Source organism: Pezoporus wallicus, unplaced genomic scaffold (genome assembly GCF_028554395.1).
Source record: "Pezoporus wallicus isolate ANWC-B61680 ecotype Strahan unplaced genomic scaffold, APGP_CSIRO_Pwel_v1 scaffold_3294, whole genome shotgun sequence".
Taxonomy (NCBI): Eukaryota; Metazoa; Chordata; class Aves; order Psittaciformes; family Psittacidae; genus Pezoporus; species Pezoporus wallicus.
Window position 1 is genome coordinate 7,846,705 of NW_026635478.1, and position 17,620 is coordinate 7,864,324.

At 38.7% G+C, this 17,620-nt stretch overlaps 1 protein-coding gene across 5 annotated transcripts in view; it reads left to right on the forward strand.

Annotated features, from left to right (window-relative positions):
• WNT7B (Wnt family member 7B) overlaps positions 1-17,620 on the forward strand; it is a 93,778-nt gene that overhangs the window by 70,338 nt on the left and 5,820 nt on the right. For all 5 annotated transcript variants that reach the window (XM_057426740.1, XM_057426730.1, XM_057426759.1 and 2 more), the window contains exon 3: positions 11,396-11,667. In XM_057426740.1, coding sequence (XP_057282723.1) covers positions 11,396-11,667 — 272 coding nt within the window. The remainder of the gene's footprint in view (positions 1-11,395; positions 11,668-17,620) is intronic.

The window sequence follows — 17,620 nt, forward strand, 5'->3', positions numbered from 1 at the left end:
TATTTTTCCTGTTTTTTGTCAGGTTTAAGAAATAGTCTTCTGTCTATGTTTACACAGTTTTGAAGAATATCTTAAGGCCACCTTGAAATGCAGAGTTACTGAACAAGATGAAAGCATAACAATTTCTGTGTCTGGAAAGCACTCTCTCAGGCACACAGGAGCTGTTTATCCATGATCACTATGTCTGAAATGCTTTTCAGAGGCCCTAGCCTGGCTGTCACCATTTCTGAGTGGGCAGTACTTCCTCCATATTCATTGCTATTACCACAAAAGGGTGTGTAGATCAAGGTAATTCCAGATGTAGTTTAATTTGTAGTTATTTGACATAACAGTCCTCTTGTATTGTTGCAGTGAAAGCTACAATGTGAGGACAGCTATTTCTCTGGATTTAGATTGGAAATCTGACAAATATTTAAATAAATATTTCTTTTTTTGATCTTGTCTCGACCACATAGATGCCTAGTATATGAATTTCAGTTAAAGATACTGATGCTCTGCATAAATCTTATTTTACAAATGTCATGACTAAGCAGAATTAGTACCTCATTTTATATAAAAGGATTCTAATTCTGTACTTGATAGAATCAAGTTAAATGATACTCTGAAAAAAAACCCATAGAAAAATACACTAGAAGAATTATGTTTAGTAGAATATCTTTATCCTAATCAATGAAACCAAGAAAGTCATCTTCTGACTTTTAATGTAATGAAATCTTTTTTTCCCCAGTCAGAATATAAAACAGGATAATGGACTGATAGTGGAATGTTCAAGGGTGGGATCTCCTTTTCTAAAACCACCATATACCCTCAGCAATTACACTTAGATGACTGCTGCCAGCACAGTTGGAAAGGCTCACTGTGCAGCAGAATCTGGCTTAACTCTCTGGTGGGATAACTTTAGACTCTCTCCCTTTCTTTGCGTTTTCTGCTCCCAGTTTTAGGGCTTCCCTATGCAGTTTGATGGCTTCTGGAAGTCTTGCTTTTTTGGTGTCTGATTCTCTCAGTGTTTGGTAAGCCTGGATTCCTATCCCGGCCACATGGAAAATACTAGGTGGAAGAGTATCTAAAAGACAGGCTTTAGAGCCAACATCCCTTTGCAGATTTAGCTCTATTTCCCTAGCTCTAGCCCTATAGATGTAATTAATTTTGTATACTATAAAGATTGGCATCTAATCTGAAAACAATACCTTATACCTGCAAAATGTCTTGGGCTAGACTTGCTAGCCACTGCGGTTGCCTTCTGTGTTGCCAAAAGGGTATTTCTAGATTAATACATATATATATCAAACAATTGTGCTGGCTACCATAAGAAGCAAGTACAATAAAAAGTCCATGTTGACAAATAGAAGAAGCCAGCTTTTAAGATCCTACTTAAAGTTGCACGTATCTTGCTAGTAGTCAAGAAACATCATCAACTCCAAACTGGGACATGAAAACATTTAGCATCTCTCTGAAACAGAAGCAAATGCAACCTCAGCAAAACTTATGGCAATTAACTATTTTTTTCAAATTAAAAGTAAAGGAAAGATGTGGATCTAATGATATGCAGGTATGGTGTGTGAGTGCAGAATGTTAGGAGTGGACTCTAAATGCTGTGTACTTCTCTGGTAGGCATGGTGATCCTGAGCATTGCTGTGTCCAAATCCCTTTATGACTCTGGCAGTAGATGACCAGTTCAATACCTTGCTATAACAGAATGTAGAAGAGCAGAGCAGAGAGGTCCCAGTCCCATGAGGTGTTGCTTTTTTTCTTTGAGTTCTCCCATCCCACTATGAAGCTGCATGGACATCCTCCCTGAATTTGTTTTGGTTGTTGGCTGAGAAGTGTACAGCTAAATTCCTCTGTGGTCTTCCCACAAAGAGAATCCAACAAGAAGACAGTTTGTTCTCTTACAGGTCCTTCTGCCATATGACTTAACCTCCTTGTGCCCCAATGAAAGAGGGGAAATAGTCTTTCTTCTGTTGCCTTGTCTAGTTGAGAGATGCAGCTTCTGAAGGCAAGGACTACCTCTTCCATAGACAGATTTATGTCTAACAGCAATCTCAGCTATGTATGATTTAGTACATTTGATTTAATTATTATGGCAAACTGGTACTGCCCCACTAGTAGGGTTTGTGCAATACATTGAAGTAACATTCATGATTTAACTGAACTGCCTGAAGAAATTCTGAAACAAGAGCTGAAATTTCATCTGCAGCTTACATAGATACACACAGACACCCACCCACAAACACTTTGTCATGCCCAGGTATAGGAGCTTAGTGCTTATAACTACTCATAATTCAGTGAACTCTTTAAAAGGTGTTATTATTTAACATGTCTCTACAGCAAAGCACAGGTGTGCACAGTGATTTACAAAAGAATACAGACATGACCACTGCCCTCAGGGCTTTGTTATCTAGGTTAGAAGTGACATAAGATAATACAGGAAAAGATGACTTCATGCAAATGGAAGCACAGATTTACTTTGAAAGAGATATTCTTCAACATAGGATATTTATGTCAGACCACTGAAATGATTGCAGTGAGCTAATTTAAATACTGACCCAGAATAAAGTCCACTGAGAAGGTCTGATTCTGCAAGGCAATATTTTCTTAATATTCATAAGCATGGTAGTAGGGATAACAGAGTATTTGAGAAATTGGGCCCATAGCAAAGTCAAATATAATCACAGAATAACAGAATGATGTAGGCTGGAAAAATCCTCTATTGATCGTCAAGGAGAACATTCATTCTGAAATGATTCATTCACTACAAGCTCAACCCACACACATAAAATTCTCAGTGACTAAAATGGTTTGGTAGCAATGGTAGCAACCTATCATGATCTTAAATCAGAGTAGACAAAATTTCCCTTGCTGAGCACCACACCGGTATCTTAGAATATCTTTAAAAGGCCATATATTAGTGCCAAGAGCAAACCTAAAAAAAAAAGAAAAATATGTGCCCACATAGCTATAGATTCCCTTCCCTTTTTCTTAATTATTGCTTCTATTTCTCTCTGTGAAAGGCTCTTGAACAAAGAGATCATAATGCGCTGGCAAATTCTACATATAAGACCTGTTACAGTGAATAGATTGAGGCAGTTGAATTATTAGACTAGACTAGACCAGACCAGACCAGACCAGACCAGACCAGATAACAAAATCTGCTTCCTCATAACCCCATTTAATTTAAGAATGTTAGCATGCTTTAGGACCTAGTTTCTCTGAGACATGTTCAGGAGGCTATGCTTTCCAACAAGGGGTGCAAAGAACCTTTATAAAAAACCCAGTATGCTGCAAGATATCTCCAGCTGAGCTTTCACATATTACGATGTATCAAACCACTAGTCAGCATTGAAAAGAAAAAGCATCAAACATTCAGCAGGGAATCATTAAGTCCCACAATGGGACGTCAGCAGGTCCAGAAGAGAACACAGGCAAGAGACAATCTCTCTGCTTCAGCTATTGCTTCCCACACACTACTCCGATGGTATTAGCAGTAGCATTGTGAAAACACAGCCGGCTGTGACACTGCACAGGCTTTTTTCAACGGTACAGTGTATCTGGGAACTACCCCCTCATGTGTACTGTGTATTTCTCAAGCCATGCTCTTGTGCATTCTTTAAATGAGTGCTTTGCACCATGTTCTGATTAAATCCTAACAAAAAGAAGCAATAGTGCTTTTGGATAAAGACTTAATTTTCCCATTTTCTGTGAGAATGAAATACAGGTTGTTAGGGCTGAGTTAGTAAAAAATATTGGCTACAACTAATATAGTTTTCTTTAGGGGAGAGACCAAAATATTCATATTTTTTTGGGCACTTCTAAATATCCTTTCAAAGATCACAGCTAACGCACTAACCTCACAGGAGCTGTCCCAGAAAACTTCACCAAGGGACATACTGCCAAAAGACAGTGAAAAACACAACAGAACTTTGGAACAAAATGCTGACTATTGTTTACAGTTGCCAGGAGTTAACTGAATATGTTTAGGGGGTAATTAAGTAAAAAAACCCTGCAAATTGCTGGAAGCCTCGTTACAGACATCACTGTGGAAAGTACCACCAAGCCTTTAGAAAATAACCATGAAATTGGAAAAATGCTTGAAAAAATGTGAAAAGCAGAGGCGTAGCAAGTAGCTCTTTTTAATAGACATGCGTCCAAAAGTATATAAATAGTGACAGCAAGGAGCTGCAAAAGGCGAGTGTGAAATATATCTGGCTCACGCACAGCCCATTCTAAAATAAAATTTGACAAACTCACATGCGCACCAGAAAACAATCCAGTTGACAGAGTGACTCTAGACTGATGGCCAAAATTCTGGCACCTCTAACCATAAAAACTTAGTGGGATTCTAGAAATGAAAAATGCTGAATAAGAGAAAAGCCTGTAAATAAACTATTATGCCATAGTACTACACATTGTTAGCTTTGAAATCAGCAGTGTGCTCTGTCCCAACCATGTCTGATCAGAAATAGACATCATGAAGACATATAGGAAGAAGCAGCTGAAATCATGTGCAACTCCTGCTCTAGCTCTAGTCTGACTTAACAAGACTATTTCAGTTAGACCATAATAGAAAACAGGGTTTTAGGAAGGAAATTGAGAATGAACAAATATTGTAAAGAGAACATTACCACCAGAAGACTCCAGCAGGTTTGACCAGAAAGTCCTGCCACAGTAAGAGATATTCAATCTGCACCAGATTAATCACTCAGAAGTACATCTGAGCACAGGTGCTACAAGAGGTACCTTACAACCTCGGGTAGCTGTATAGCTATGTGGTCACATACAGCTATACGACCACAGGCTACAAAGTAATCCATCATTCAGTCAGTACTTTGTCAGAATAAAAAAGCTGGTCCACTTCTCAGTGGAGTGGACTCCTGAGGAAAACCTAAACCAAGAACAATGTCAAGAAAGCCAAACATTTCTCGCATGAGCATTCACTAAAAAGGTCAGTGGTGAGCTGATGGTTATGGAGCTAATATCATAGACAGAGGAGTATCACCTCAGCATTAGACAGAAGGAAGTATTTGTTCAGGCTGAATGCTTTCCAGGTAGCTGCCCTCTCTCTGGATGTTTAATGAAGCCATTTTAGAGTTGTTTGTTCTCAGAATCACTAGTGCTGAAAACGTATGGAGAACTCTAATTAAGAAGAATGAAAAGACAAATGTATTGTCTCTGTCTAAAAGAAAAAAGGAAAGGAATTATAGGACCAATCGATTTAACATCAGTAAATGAAAAAATATGGGAACAAAACCCCATTTGTAAGCTCATAACTGAGAACAAGGAGATGAGTAACAGTCAACAAGGATCTGTCAAGAACAAATCATGTTAAACCAATCTAATTTCCTTCTTTTGCCACCCAGGGCCTCAGAGGCAGAAAAGCAGCAGTTTATACCATATATCTTGGACTTAAGTGAAGCTTTTGACACTGCTTTATATGACATTCTCATAAGAAAACTAAGAAAATGCCAAATGGGTACATACCATCTGGAAATCATAATTGAAGGGTATTTATCAAAATAAAAGGATGTGCTAACTACATTTCCTTCTGATCTCTGTTGGAACTGGTACCAGTCAGTATTATACTTTTGATTTGACCAAGGAAATAAGTGGTACCCATCGAATTTACAAATGATATCCAGCTGGGGATGACTGCAAGGAAACTGGAGGAAGTTTGGGTCAAAATTGAAAATTATCATGGAGAAATGGTCTGGAAAAGAAGAAAAAAGACAAAAAGACAAAAAGAAAGAGGAGGCAGATCAGAAAGACAAATACGAAGATCTGTACGTGGGAATAATCAGTTACACAAATGCAAAATGGGAAACATCTGGTGTGATAGCAGCTGCACAGAAGACTACTGCAAACTGAGTAAGAGTCAAAAGTGTCCTGCTGCTGTGAAAACACCATGCTGGCAGGAGTAAACAGGAGTGTAGCATGTGAGACATATGAAGTGCTCCTTCTGCTCTAACCTTGAGCAGGGAAGACCTCAGCTGGAGCACCCTGTCACATCTTTGGCACTGCACTGCAAGGCACAGGCCAGCCAGCTGGGAAAGCAGGGGGAATGATCAGAGCTCTTGAAAGTGATCTGCAAGGACTGATGATGGAACACATCTAGGAACTGGTGGAAGTCTTTAAATATTTAAAGCCTACTGCTAGAAGAAAAGAGTAATCAGTTCTTAGCATCTGTAGAGAAAGAAGCAATGGGTTTGCATTCAAAAAGAGAGTTTCAGCTTCATATTAGTAAAACACGTAATAGGGGTCCTGAAGCACTGGAATAGACTGTAGAACCTCCGCTACTGAAGATCTTTAAAAACAAGATAAATAAAAAGCTGTTGTGAAGGACATCTGCATTATTAGCCTACATTGAGGGTCAGACTAGAGACCCTCTTGAGGTTCCTGCCAGCCCTGCATTTCTCTGTCTTTTTTTCTGCTTGTACATATTGATTTCAGTGGTCTATAGCCCTGATATGCAGCAGTGGGTATAGTAAAACAGAAGCATAGAGAAATTAAACCAATCCCTTCTTTTAGATTATAAACCAAGAAGCCTAAAATTAATTACACTGAAAATGCAAATAGAGGAAGGATCTGTGTCAGACAGTAAGAAAACTCTCACTGACTACTATTGCTCTTGGATCGAACCCAAAGAGAAGAGCTTGTAATATTTTCCTTGAGAATTGCTAATGAATGTGTTGAACAAAATACAAAATTACAAAGGAACTAAACTTGTCCATAAGTCTTCATCCAAACCTACTTGGGTGCTGTTGTTTGAGTTTTAGTTTACTCATCTAGATGCATCTATTGTCTTTTGCCCATAAAAAATGACTCAGTGTGTCCTCAACTTTCACTTACAAAAGAAGACTTGCTGAAAAGGATAGGTTTGGCAAAAAAATCTTACTTCTGCCTGTAATGCCTTCATTTCTTCTTACCACTGACCTATATTGTATTGTGTCATATAATCAATCTGGTGTCTTGTGTAATTTGTTCTGTTTAACAGCAGTGTATTGTCTTCTTTTTCTATCATTGTTGATCCAAGATTTAGCAAATTACTGTCTAAACAGCAATAACAGCTAAACAGCTGCAGACATAAGACATTTCAGAATGATGTGTGGAATAGCAATATTCTCATATAGTTACTCAGAAAAATAGATGCCTTGCTAATACCTATGAAAGAGTTAAATTTTAACTCTGTACTTACAGCTAAATGATCAAAATATATATTTAACAAATATGATTCTCTGCTTGTTGTGGTTACATGTTGAAAATACACTGCTGAATATATGTATGTTCATGTACAGTAAACTACAGCAATTATGGATAATGTAATAATTTCCACAGCAGACCATACTAAATTTAGTGCTAACTTAGCAGTCTAAAATGTAGTCTGAGATGACATCTAAATTAGGGGTAAAATATAGGCTGCTCCATGACTCCAACAATGGATAAATAAGCTCCTCTCACCCTATCTGCCAGAAATCACTCGTTAAGGAAGCAATGATCCAGTATCTGTCTCTTTGAGCAGCAACTGCCCTCATTGTTGGGTATTAGAGCACTTTTAAAATAGAGCCCTAAGTTAGAATGCAAATGAACTGGCAGACCACAGGCAAGACTTTTCTTATGGCCTAGCAGGTTGCAAGAAGCGACCTTCAGCACCTTCACCAAAGACAAAAGCCTTCATTTTAATTGTCACTGGTGGTCATCTCCTATTAGATTTATTAGATCAGGCAGTTATCAGATCAGACAGAGTAATATTCATGTTACTCATGAAAACATTCATTCTATGTTTTGTGAATTAAGTCAGAACTGTCTTCTTTGACACCAAAGCAGATACTCCTAACAGTGAAAAGGGTGAATTTAGGGGTTTCAATGAAAGCCTAACCAGTTCTTTTCCCCTCAAAATAAAGCCTTGGCAGAATTATTCTGGTCTATGTGACATAAAACTTTAAGAAGTCATAGAATCATAGAATAGTTAGGGTTGGAAAGGACCTTAAGATCATCTAGTTCCAACTTCCCTGCTGTGGGCAGGGACAACTTACTCTAAATCATATCACCCAAGTCAAACAAGAATTTTTCATCTGAGACACAGATGATGGGCATATACAGCCCATAACATGATGCCAAGGATGTTCACTGGAAAAAGAAAATTCTAGCTTCAAAGTTGGGTCAAATCCAAATTTGCTGTTATTTATAAGTATTTCTTCTTTTCATGAACATTTATAGAAAGACTTGTCTCTGTTTTGTTGCAGAACAAGAATATTTTTGAAATCTCAGAAAATTCCATAAAATGAGATTATTGTTCTCCATTCAGGTATCACAGTAATCATTACTTAAATATTTTTAGCTGCCTAACAAAGACTTGCTTAGAACTGATTCCAAGTGATGACATGCTAATGGAAAGCTTTGTGTACAGCAGACACATTATTTGAGCACAGAGGTTCCACTCCCTCCCTCCCTCCCTCATCAGCATTTTCTGATAGGCTCTACTGATCCCACGACTTTAGAGAACTGCTGAGGTAATGGTTACACTGAAGTTCAAGGGAAGTTTTGGAACATCCTTTAGTTAAAAAACCTGAAGCAACCCCCCCCCCCGCCTTAATACTTAGCAGGACAACTTAGCTTGCAAAAAGAATCTGATTTTCAGTCAGTTCCTCTTTCTGAGCCCTACTTATTTTAGAGCTGCATTGAAACAGAAGAGTAATCTCTTGAGTCAATATGGTTTCCATTTAATATTATCCCATGAGTTGATATAATTTCATCACTACTATAGCTCTCTAGTGGGTGAAAGAAAGATGTTTTCCTCTATTCCTGAAGGTAATCAGGGGTATAATGGGAACAAGGGGGTGGGCAAAAGGAAGATAAAGACAGGATGTTCTTTGGTTTTACAAAACTCATCAAGGCAAGCACAGTGTGAAAACTCATTGACAGGTTGCAGATACAGTGGGATGATAAAACGGCTTACCTTCTACTGTGGGCACATGTGGAATATATTGAGCTTAGACATAAAACGTAAGCAACCTCTCTCTGGCTAATCTCTGAGTAAATCTACAGAACTGTAGGTCACAGCTGCTATGTTTCCTGACAGAAATATATTTCTGCTTGTTTATAAGCCATTCTACATGTGTTCAAAGGTGTCTGAACAAAAATTTTCCTGGGTCTGATTTTGCATTCTTGTTTACCCTCATCCTGAAGAAAAGGAAAACATATCATTATGTATAATTTCTATTACATCTCATATTTCTAATATTTTGATTTATAGATGAAGAATAGATTAAAAATCAAACCAAACCAAAAAACAAGATGAAGAAAGAAATCCTTCAAGACAACAGGATACATGTTAAAACGTGGGTCCTAGATTTGACTTCAGCTGCTGGGTAAAGAGGAGTCAATATTGATATGCATTTTTAGAGAGCACACTAGGAACTAGAACAGTGGTTCCCAAACTTTTTTGGATTGCTCTCAAGCCTCAGAATTTCTTGTGGACCACCAGACATCATTATCATCAAACTTTTAATTGAAAACACTATTAAAAACAGTGTTTAATATGGCTCTGTGGATTAGCTGTGAACCCTTCACCGTGGCCTCCTGGACCACCAGTGTTCCGCGGACCATGGTTTGGGAACCACTGAACCAGACTACACACATCGTACACCCCAACAAAACACTTCTGTGTCTGAAAGCAAAGTCAGTCCTTCTATTGCGTGATGTGCTTAAATAATACACAAGTCAGTTCAACTTTCTTGTTACCTGAAGAACACAGCACCCTTTTGTTTTTCTCTCACCTTAAGTTTCGGTTTTTATTGCTTTGGAGAAACAAGCATATGGTGCCAAAAGACAGTTTATGATTGTTTCTTGTAGGATCTTTCTCATATCCGGCAGGGGTGTAACCTTTCAGGAAGCTATCTATGAAAATAAGAAACATAAACCATAAATATATATATATTAAAAAAAACCCATAACCCCCCCACACTGTGCGCTGGTCATTCCAGAGTGGTTATATTATCTGTGAATCCTAAAATAAAAAATTAGAAATAGCTTCTGAGTTGTTTTGGTTTGTGTGTTTTTCCCTCCTCTGGAAAATTTGTTCTTTATTTTCCTTCCCAAATCCATTAATGATGTTAAAGCTCTTTGTGTGGTCATTAAGGCATTTCAGCAATTTTCTCAAATTCTTTACAGTTATTCTTTGGCTCCACTATTACAAGATTGTCTGTTTCTCACCAGATAAACACACAGAAGAAAATGATGATAGCGCTGAGAAGGGAACTTTTAGTGAAATGGTATAAATAGGAACAGCAAAACACCAAAGACCATGATCCAGCCCTGTGTTAAGTCAGTGACAGAGTGTTGTCTCACATGAGAGCAAGAGTGGACTACAGCATCCCTTTCAATTGCTCAGCCTCTGTATCTCCTTGCTTTTGTGCACCCTGCAGGCAACTCAGCCAACCAGTGTCTAGTAAAGAAAGGGGGCTTATTTACCTTCCTTCATATGCTCAGTATCAACAACTATATAATGGAACTGGGAATGAGTCAGGAAACTTGGCAAGTAGTGGATTATATATATAAAAAAAAAAATCCTAAAAAGACTGATTTTTTTTTTTCTAAGACTCTGCTTCCGCGAGAGTATCTCACTTGCTTTGGACAGGAAATAATGCTGCCACAGGACTTCCATAATTCTTGCATGTTCAATAGCCAAGGTAATGCAGAGGTTTGAGTTAGAGTGGGAGTGGAGAAGGGTCATTACAGCAAAACTAATATGCAAGAGAAGTCAGCAAGGGAAAACAGTAGCCTCTACTGTAGCTTGAAAGAAAACAAAACCTACCCAGCTGTTTTCTTTATAGGCATGTCTTGCAATACTTCTCACACAGCATCACTAATGGATGTTACTGGAGCATTTATAAAGGCGGATTAATAATCTTTCCCTCTGTCCTAGCCCTCTTGCACATTTTAAAGGGTCTGGTATTTTTTAATGTTGTCTGACTGCTTTTCTTTTTCCATGCAGTGCAGTTAGGGGTACCTCCTGCTTTCCAGTGAGCATTGCCACCAGTGACTCACTTATTATGCATCTGAAATACTTAAGGTTCAGCTTGCAAACCTGACTAGACAGTGTAAAAACAAATCATGTTGCTTCACCTCACCACTGTCCAGACTCATTGCCAAATTCCCCTCTGGCAAAGGGGGTTAGGTGGGACCATCAGGTGGTTTGTGCTTGCCTGTGGTAATATGCTCCAGTTGCACCAAGCATTTTAAATATGTATGTAATTCAGTAAGAATGAAAAATACGCACTTAGTAGTAATGCCCTCTTCACATTGCTGCCTGACACCATTGCTGTAGATAACGTGTGTATTGATTTTAGTAAGTGCGTGCTGCTTTTCTGCCAACCCATCAGCTTTTGGCTTCTCTCCACAGGAAGCAGGGAAGCTGCGTTCACCTATGCCATTACTGCTGCTGGCGTTGCACATGCTGTCACGGCCGCCTGCAGCCAGGGCAACCTCAGCAATTGTGGCTGTGACCGAGAGAAACAGGGCTACTACAACCAAGAGGAGGGCTGGAAGTGGGGAGGCTGCTCTGCGGATATCAGATATGGCATTGAGTTCTCCAGGAGGTTTGTTGATGCCCGAGAAATCAAAAAGAATGCACGGAGGCTGATGAACTTGCACAACAATGAGGCTGGAAGAAAGGTATTCCAGAAAGGAGAAGGGATGGGGAAACGTGCGCTGGAGGATGGGGGGAGGCTGGCTTGGTGGCAGGAGGCATTCCCTGAGAACTTACCCCTCTCTGCTGTTATCCCATACCCACATCAAGTTACCTGAAGGCATCTAATGTTTACATTCTGCTGCTGGTTTTTTTCTTCCGAGCTGGCCATGTATTATAGATGCTGTCCTAAATGATTCTGCTTCCTAAGCCTTCTTTCCAGTCCCACCCATAACAGAGAGGGCTTTGCTTGGAGCTGTTTGGCATAATGATAAACCTTTGCTTTTCATCCCTTTGCAAAAACCTAGCAAGAGATTGCCAGGGCTTGTGATGTGACAGGACTGCGCCTGCATTGCTGAACTCCCACAGCACTCGAAGCTATTTATTCCATTCAAAGCAAAACACTTCTTTGACCACAGCTCTAAAGAAATACACACTTCATAGCAAATGCACAACTGTCAGTTTCTCACTGGCAAGCTACAGATGGCTGCATAAGTGTCCCTTTGGAAGAAAAAACGGTTCTGTATCTGCAACCATAACTGAGTTGCTTGCAGTGGAAACAATAAACATTGTGGAGCTATGCCGATTTATGTCCATTGGATAATAATCCCCAAAGCTTCCCCTTTAAAAAGTATAACAAATATTTCTGCCTAATATATACCTACCTCAGGAAAGATTTTACTATACCCTTCAAAGTATTTTCCCCCACGTAAATAAATGCTGCTTCTACCCCCCAAGTGTTGTAGGAGACTCCCACATACCACTCCTTCACACCTAGCCCCAAAGTTGAACTGAAATTTTCTCCTCTAAAACAGTGTATGCTTTCAGTCCTACAGTGAGCACTAGCCACTGAAGTGGGCAGAGATAGCTGAAATGGTACAATTCGTGGTTGAACTCGTTGAAGTAGTACAAGTATCTTACTGCCTGTATTTTGTTTTTAACACTCAGTCCATGCAGCAAAACCTCCTGGGGGGTTCAGTTGGCTCTGCACTGAAACTGAAGGTGGTGTATGGACAGTTATTCATTGGGATGGAAAGTACTACATAAACACAACTTGGTGAAAGAGACCAGTTATGGGGCATTATCTGAAGTGTAGAGACAGGATCAATACCCAAATGATGGTTGATACCAAGGTATTCAGACAGCTGACTGAAGAGCCAGACAGAAAAACATCCTTAAGAGAGACACAATCTTTTTTTCCAAAACTTGCTACCACAGGTGTAAGAGCACCTCATATACCTGTATGAGGTGCTCTTGGAAGACCAGAAGCTTGGAAGACCAGCTCCAGGTCTGATCACTTCTTTTAGCCTAAGTGTTTCACCTCAGCATCATGAATTGTGTTTGGATGCAAAAGATGGAAGCCGCACGTTAAACTTGCAAGGCAGCATTCATTACTGCCAGATGCATTATTAATCCTGCTTAAACTGGCAGTCTTCTGTAGTGGGCGTTGTGCCACCCCCACAGAGATGCTGGTGTGTATGTCCTAGTTGTAATAGGTTACAGTTAAGATGTGAAAGAGGGACAAAAGAGCAAAAGTGCATACATAGATGGAGAACAGTGAAGTCCCTTGCCCAAGGACAGAAGGCAGCTCTCTATGAGCCAGACACTGATCCTAGGTCCCTCAGTTCTAAATATAGCCCAGTAACCACTAGACCACATTGCTGATTCTTATTAAGAAAATTATATTTTTACTTTTCATCAGCATTTCATAAGCAGGGGGACATAAACAAACCAAAGTGTCTGCTTTTACAGATATTTCTTGTAGCAGCATTAATGCAAATGCATTTCTTTCAACATTTCCAAAACCTTTATTTTTTACAAGTGCTCTTACAAAACCAAATGATAACACTCTCTTTCATGTTTTTGAGACAGGAATAAAGAGGCTTGTAAATACTGGCAATATAGTTGTTTTTTTTCCCAATACATTTTTTTTTATAGATACCATTAAGGAATTTACCCACTTTTTTGTTGCTGGCATTTTTCAGTAGTTATTCATACCCATATATATTGACTGTAACCATTAATGCATCTGGTCACTTTCAAAAGCTAAGGATGACTGAAAGAATTTTGTGTAGCTTTTTGTTTTTAAGCACAATCCATCAAATCCCAAGGAATGTGCTCACATAAAAGATGGTTTGGGGGTCAGGTTTAGAAATAATGTTGGTGTTATGACATACATTCCCATGAAATGAATATGCAAAGTTGTACTCTATATAATAGTTAGTGATTTTGGTTCATCTGAGATCATCTGCTATTTGTATAAATAAGACATTCTGAATTTGAAAATGACTAAAAATTAAGGTTAGAACAGAATTCTGGAAGTTAGGATATGTTTTCTCTGTTTCAGAGTTGGACCTTTGCAAAAGCAGCCACAGAGTTTCATGCAATCTCAATGTGAAATCACATGTCCCTCCCAAGAATCCAGGCAAACTTGAAATCTGACCTATGCCTGCCTAAATTTGGCAGTTTTGAGGGTCCAGGACAAGGATGGTTTGGATTGTGAGCCTGATACAAAATCTGAAACGAGGAGATTTGCTTATGTGTGATTGTCATTCTGACATTCAAGTCAGAAATAACTGCAGTTATGTCTGGAGACTTTCTGAATCTCAATACTAAACCTCCATTTTTCTTCCCTTTGCCTTCCAAAAATCTTAAAACACAGCCAGAAAAAGCTTATACCTCCCTGAGTAAGACTGTAAGTACCATCCTGCTGACCTGCATGCAACTTCTTTTAAAATTTGGAAAAAGTTTGGAACCATGCTTCTGGTTCATAACTGCTATTATTAATGGTAAAAGTAAGGATATTTTTCTCTTGTTATGAATAGGAATAAAAAATAAGAAGGAAACCATAAGCAACTGAGATTTTTTTTTTTTTACATCTTTGTTGCTGCAGAAGCTCTCAAGTAATCTCTCCAACATTAAGGTAGGAATGCCAGGACAGTAAAGGAAATATACATTTTTAGCTTCCTAAAGAGATTTCACAGCACTTTAACTATAAAAAAAGAATGACGTTTATATCTGTAATGTTAAGGCTCATGGTTCTTATTCAGTCTTACCAAATTGGCTTTTTGAGTTAGGTTAAGAACAGCAATAGTTAGCCAATAAATCTGCTATCTTTATAATAGCTTTTTCTTTAAATCCCAGAGCCTCCTATGACAGAAACATGAGGAAAAAAGGATACAAAGAACTCCCAAATCCACTTACAGTTATTTTCAACTTGCTCTAAAGTCAGTGGAAAGCCCTTGATGACCTCACTAGACCTCTACCAGGTGGCCAGAACATCATTGCTAGGATCATTATCCATGACTCTGACCACCAGTTTTGCCCCCAGAGCAAAACCTGTTGCATGTGCACCTCTTAAGCCATCGCATGGACTTTTGCATGTGCCAGCACAGGAATCTTGGCCACCCTCAATATCCCCCAGCACTTGTCCCAAACATGCCTGGGAGTCAGAGGCATTTGTAACTATAGCGGTGACTATAATGTTTTGCTCTCATAGGAATGGTTTAAAAAGCTGGCCTGCTGGTATTTCACTGTTGTTAAAAATAGAGTTCTGAGGAATTTGTCTTTGAGGAAAAAAAAAGTATGTTGAATAAATAATTGCACAAACCTTGCAAACATATGAGGGGGCAAATAGTTCTGGGGGCCCTTTAACTTGATTCTGGGGCTGAGATTCTCAGCACAACACTGATAAAGTACCTTCTTGGAAAAAAGACAATATTTAGGCTTTTCAGGGAATTTCTGATGACTGCGGAAAGAATGAATCCTTTAATTGCTTTGCATTGCGTCCCCTAATGGCTCTGCATTGCATTTCTATAAATTGTTTCAGCTAATGGCGAGTTTGTGAAGTTTCTAACAAATTTGTAATGAATAGCACCAGTAACAGAATAATAATAAACTTGTCCTTGGTGCCATTTGGAAGAAATTAATGCTTAGGGATTCCTGGTGACATGAGATGCTACTGATGGAAGATTTATGGTTTGCGGCAAAACAGCGCCATGCTGTGTAAAAGACCGAAGCAGCTGGCTTCACCACCAGTTTTTAAATGTCCACTATGATTCAGAATGGAAAGTACAAGTGTGGTAAATGAAAACGAGGCCCCAAAGGGAGACAAGTGTAAGTCTAATGCAAATGTGACTGAAAGAATGGCATGTTGCAAATCTGAATTTTTACAGAGAGATCTGTGGGCAAAACTTTGATAGAGTAATGAAAAATTAAATACCAACAAAACCAAGTAAGCTTTGATGCTGTTTTATGAGACAGCTTTCCACCATGTATTTTTAGAAACAAGCATCTTTATTCTGGGATAAATGAATTTAGAAAGAGTAACATCTGGGAAGGCACACCATTAATCTTAACTTTTTGTTGAAAGCTTCAAAACAATGAGCAGCTGTCATGGGGAATCTCAGTTATAAATAAGGGGTTTTCTGTTTGTTTGTTTGTTTTTAAGGGGGCAGCTAAAAGAACAAGCTGACAAATTGGTAGCAGATCACAGCTTTTACCAAAAAGAAAAAAAAGAAATGTTTCTAACAGATTATCAATCAATTATGCTCTTATGATAGACAGTGACTGCGGTTATGCAGACAAAAAGCTGGCCTATTTCTTTCCCTTCCAGAAACACACCCATTACGCTGACTGCCAGCAATTCAGCCTGGTACCATCCCGATATTTATTTCTTTGTAATGTTGACGGGTTTTTTCTTGTTCTTTTTTTTGGAATGCCTGGAAGATGATGACATTTTATTTTACATTTGAAACAACTAAAGTGTAGGGACAAAAAAAAAAAAAATAATTCAGAGTCTCTTTGGAAGAGATTACTCAGTTATTTGGGACAACATTTCCATCTCAGCCATGGCTTGTTCTCACAGTTCCTGGTGCTGCAGGACTGTGGTACTGGGAAGGGTTTTTTTCTGACATGGTTTGGCTGTAGGGCAGCTAATGAGGTGACCTGTTGATCACTGTTCATTAAACATGTATATATATACACCACCACCCCCCCCCATGCATATATGTAGAGTGTGTGTGTGTGTATTTATGCATATTTATACATATTTATATGCGTTGTGCATAAAATATATAAGAAAGTGTTGGCTCATTTCACTCCCCATAAAACATTTAAATTAGTAAAGTCACTTCTGCAAGATGCACAACATGACCTAATACATTGCAGCCTGCTCTCACTGTCACCCAACAGGTCACAAAGATTAAAAGCAGTGTTCAGGAGAAGACTGGATAAAATGCTCAAATTCACTGTGGAGGCTGAATCCGAGTTTCAAAAGTGAAAGCCAACTAAGTTTATGCTCCTATAAGTCTAAAATATTCTTAAAAATGTGACTTTGTTTCCTAAGTCATTTCAGTGATTTAAAGAATGTGACTTTCCAGGTTTTACAGGCCTGAGTCCATCATTCGCTGAAAGTTTCTTTCTCTGAAAGAGAGAAACTAATTCACTGCACATCCCTTGTGAGAACACTCATGAAAGAAAAGCTTTTGATAGTTCTATTTCGTAGCATACTTTCCACTCTCCCACTTAAATTGATTTGCAGACAGATATAAATCCAATTTCAAAAAGTTTGGTGTTACAGCTTGGGTGGGTTAGGTGGATAACTAATGCTTATCCATATGTCCTGAACATGCAAGCTTTGGCTCAAAATCTCATGAGGATAGTTCTCTTGCTTCCAGTTGGGCTGGATTTACTAGCTTATTTTTTTCTTCCAGAAACACACCCTTAACATTGACTGCCAGAACCTACATCTGGTACTATCCTACTTTTTTAACATTTTGCTTTAAAATTAGAGGGGAATAGCCAAATATTTTAGGACTTGCTAAATGGTTTTATTCTAAAAATGCACATGCCCATGCATACAATGCAATGTGTGCAAGACACATATCATCCACCTAGTAAAAAAATCACTGCACCCCTGCAAACCTGACATCTCTATAA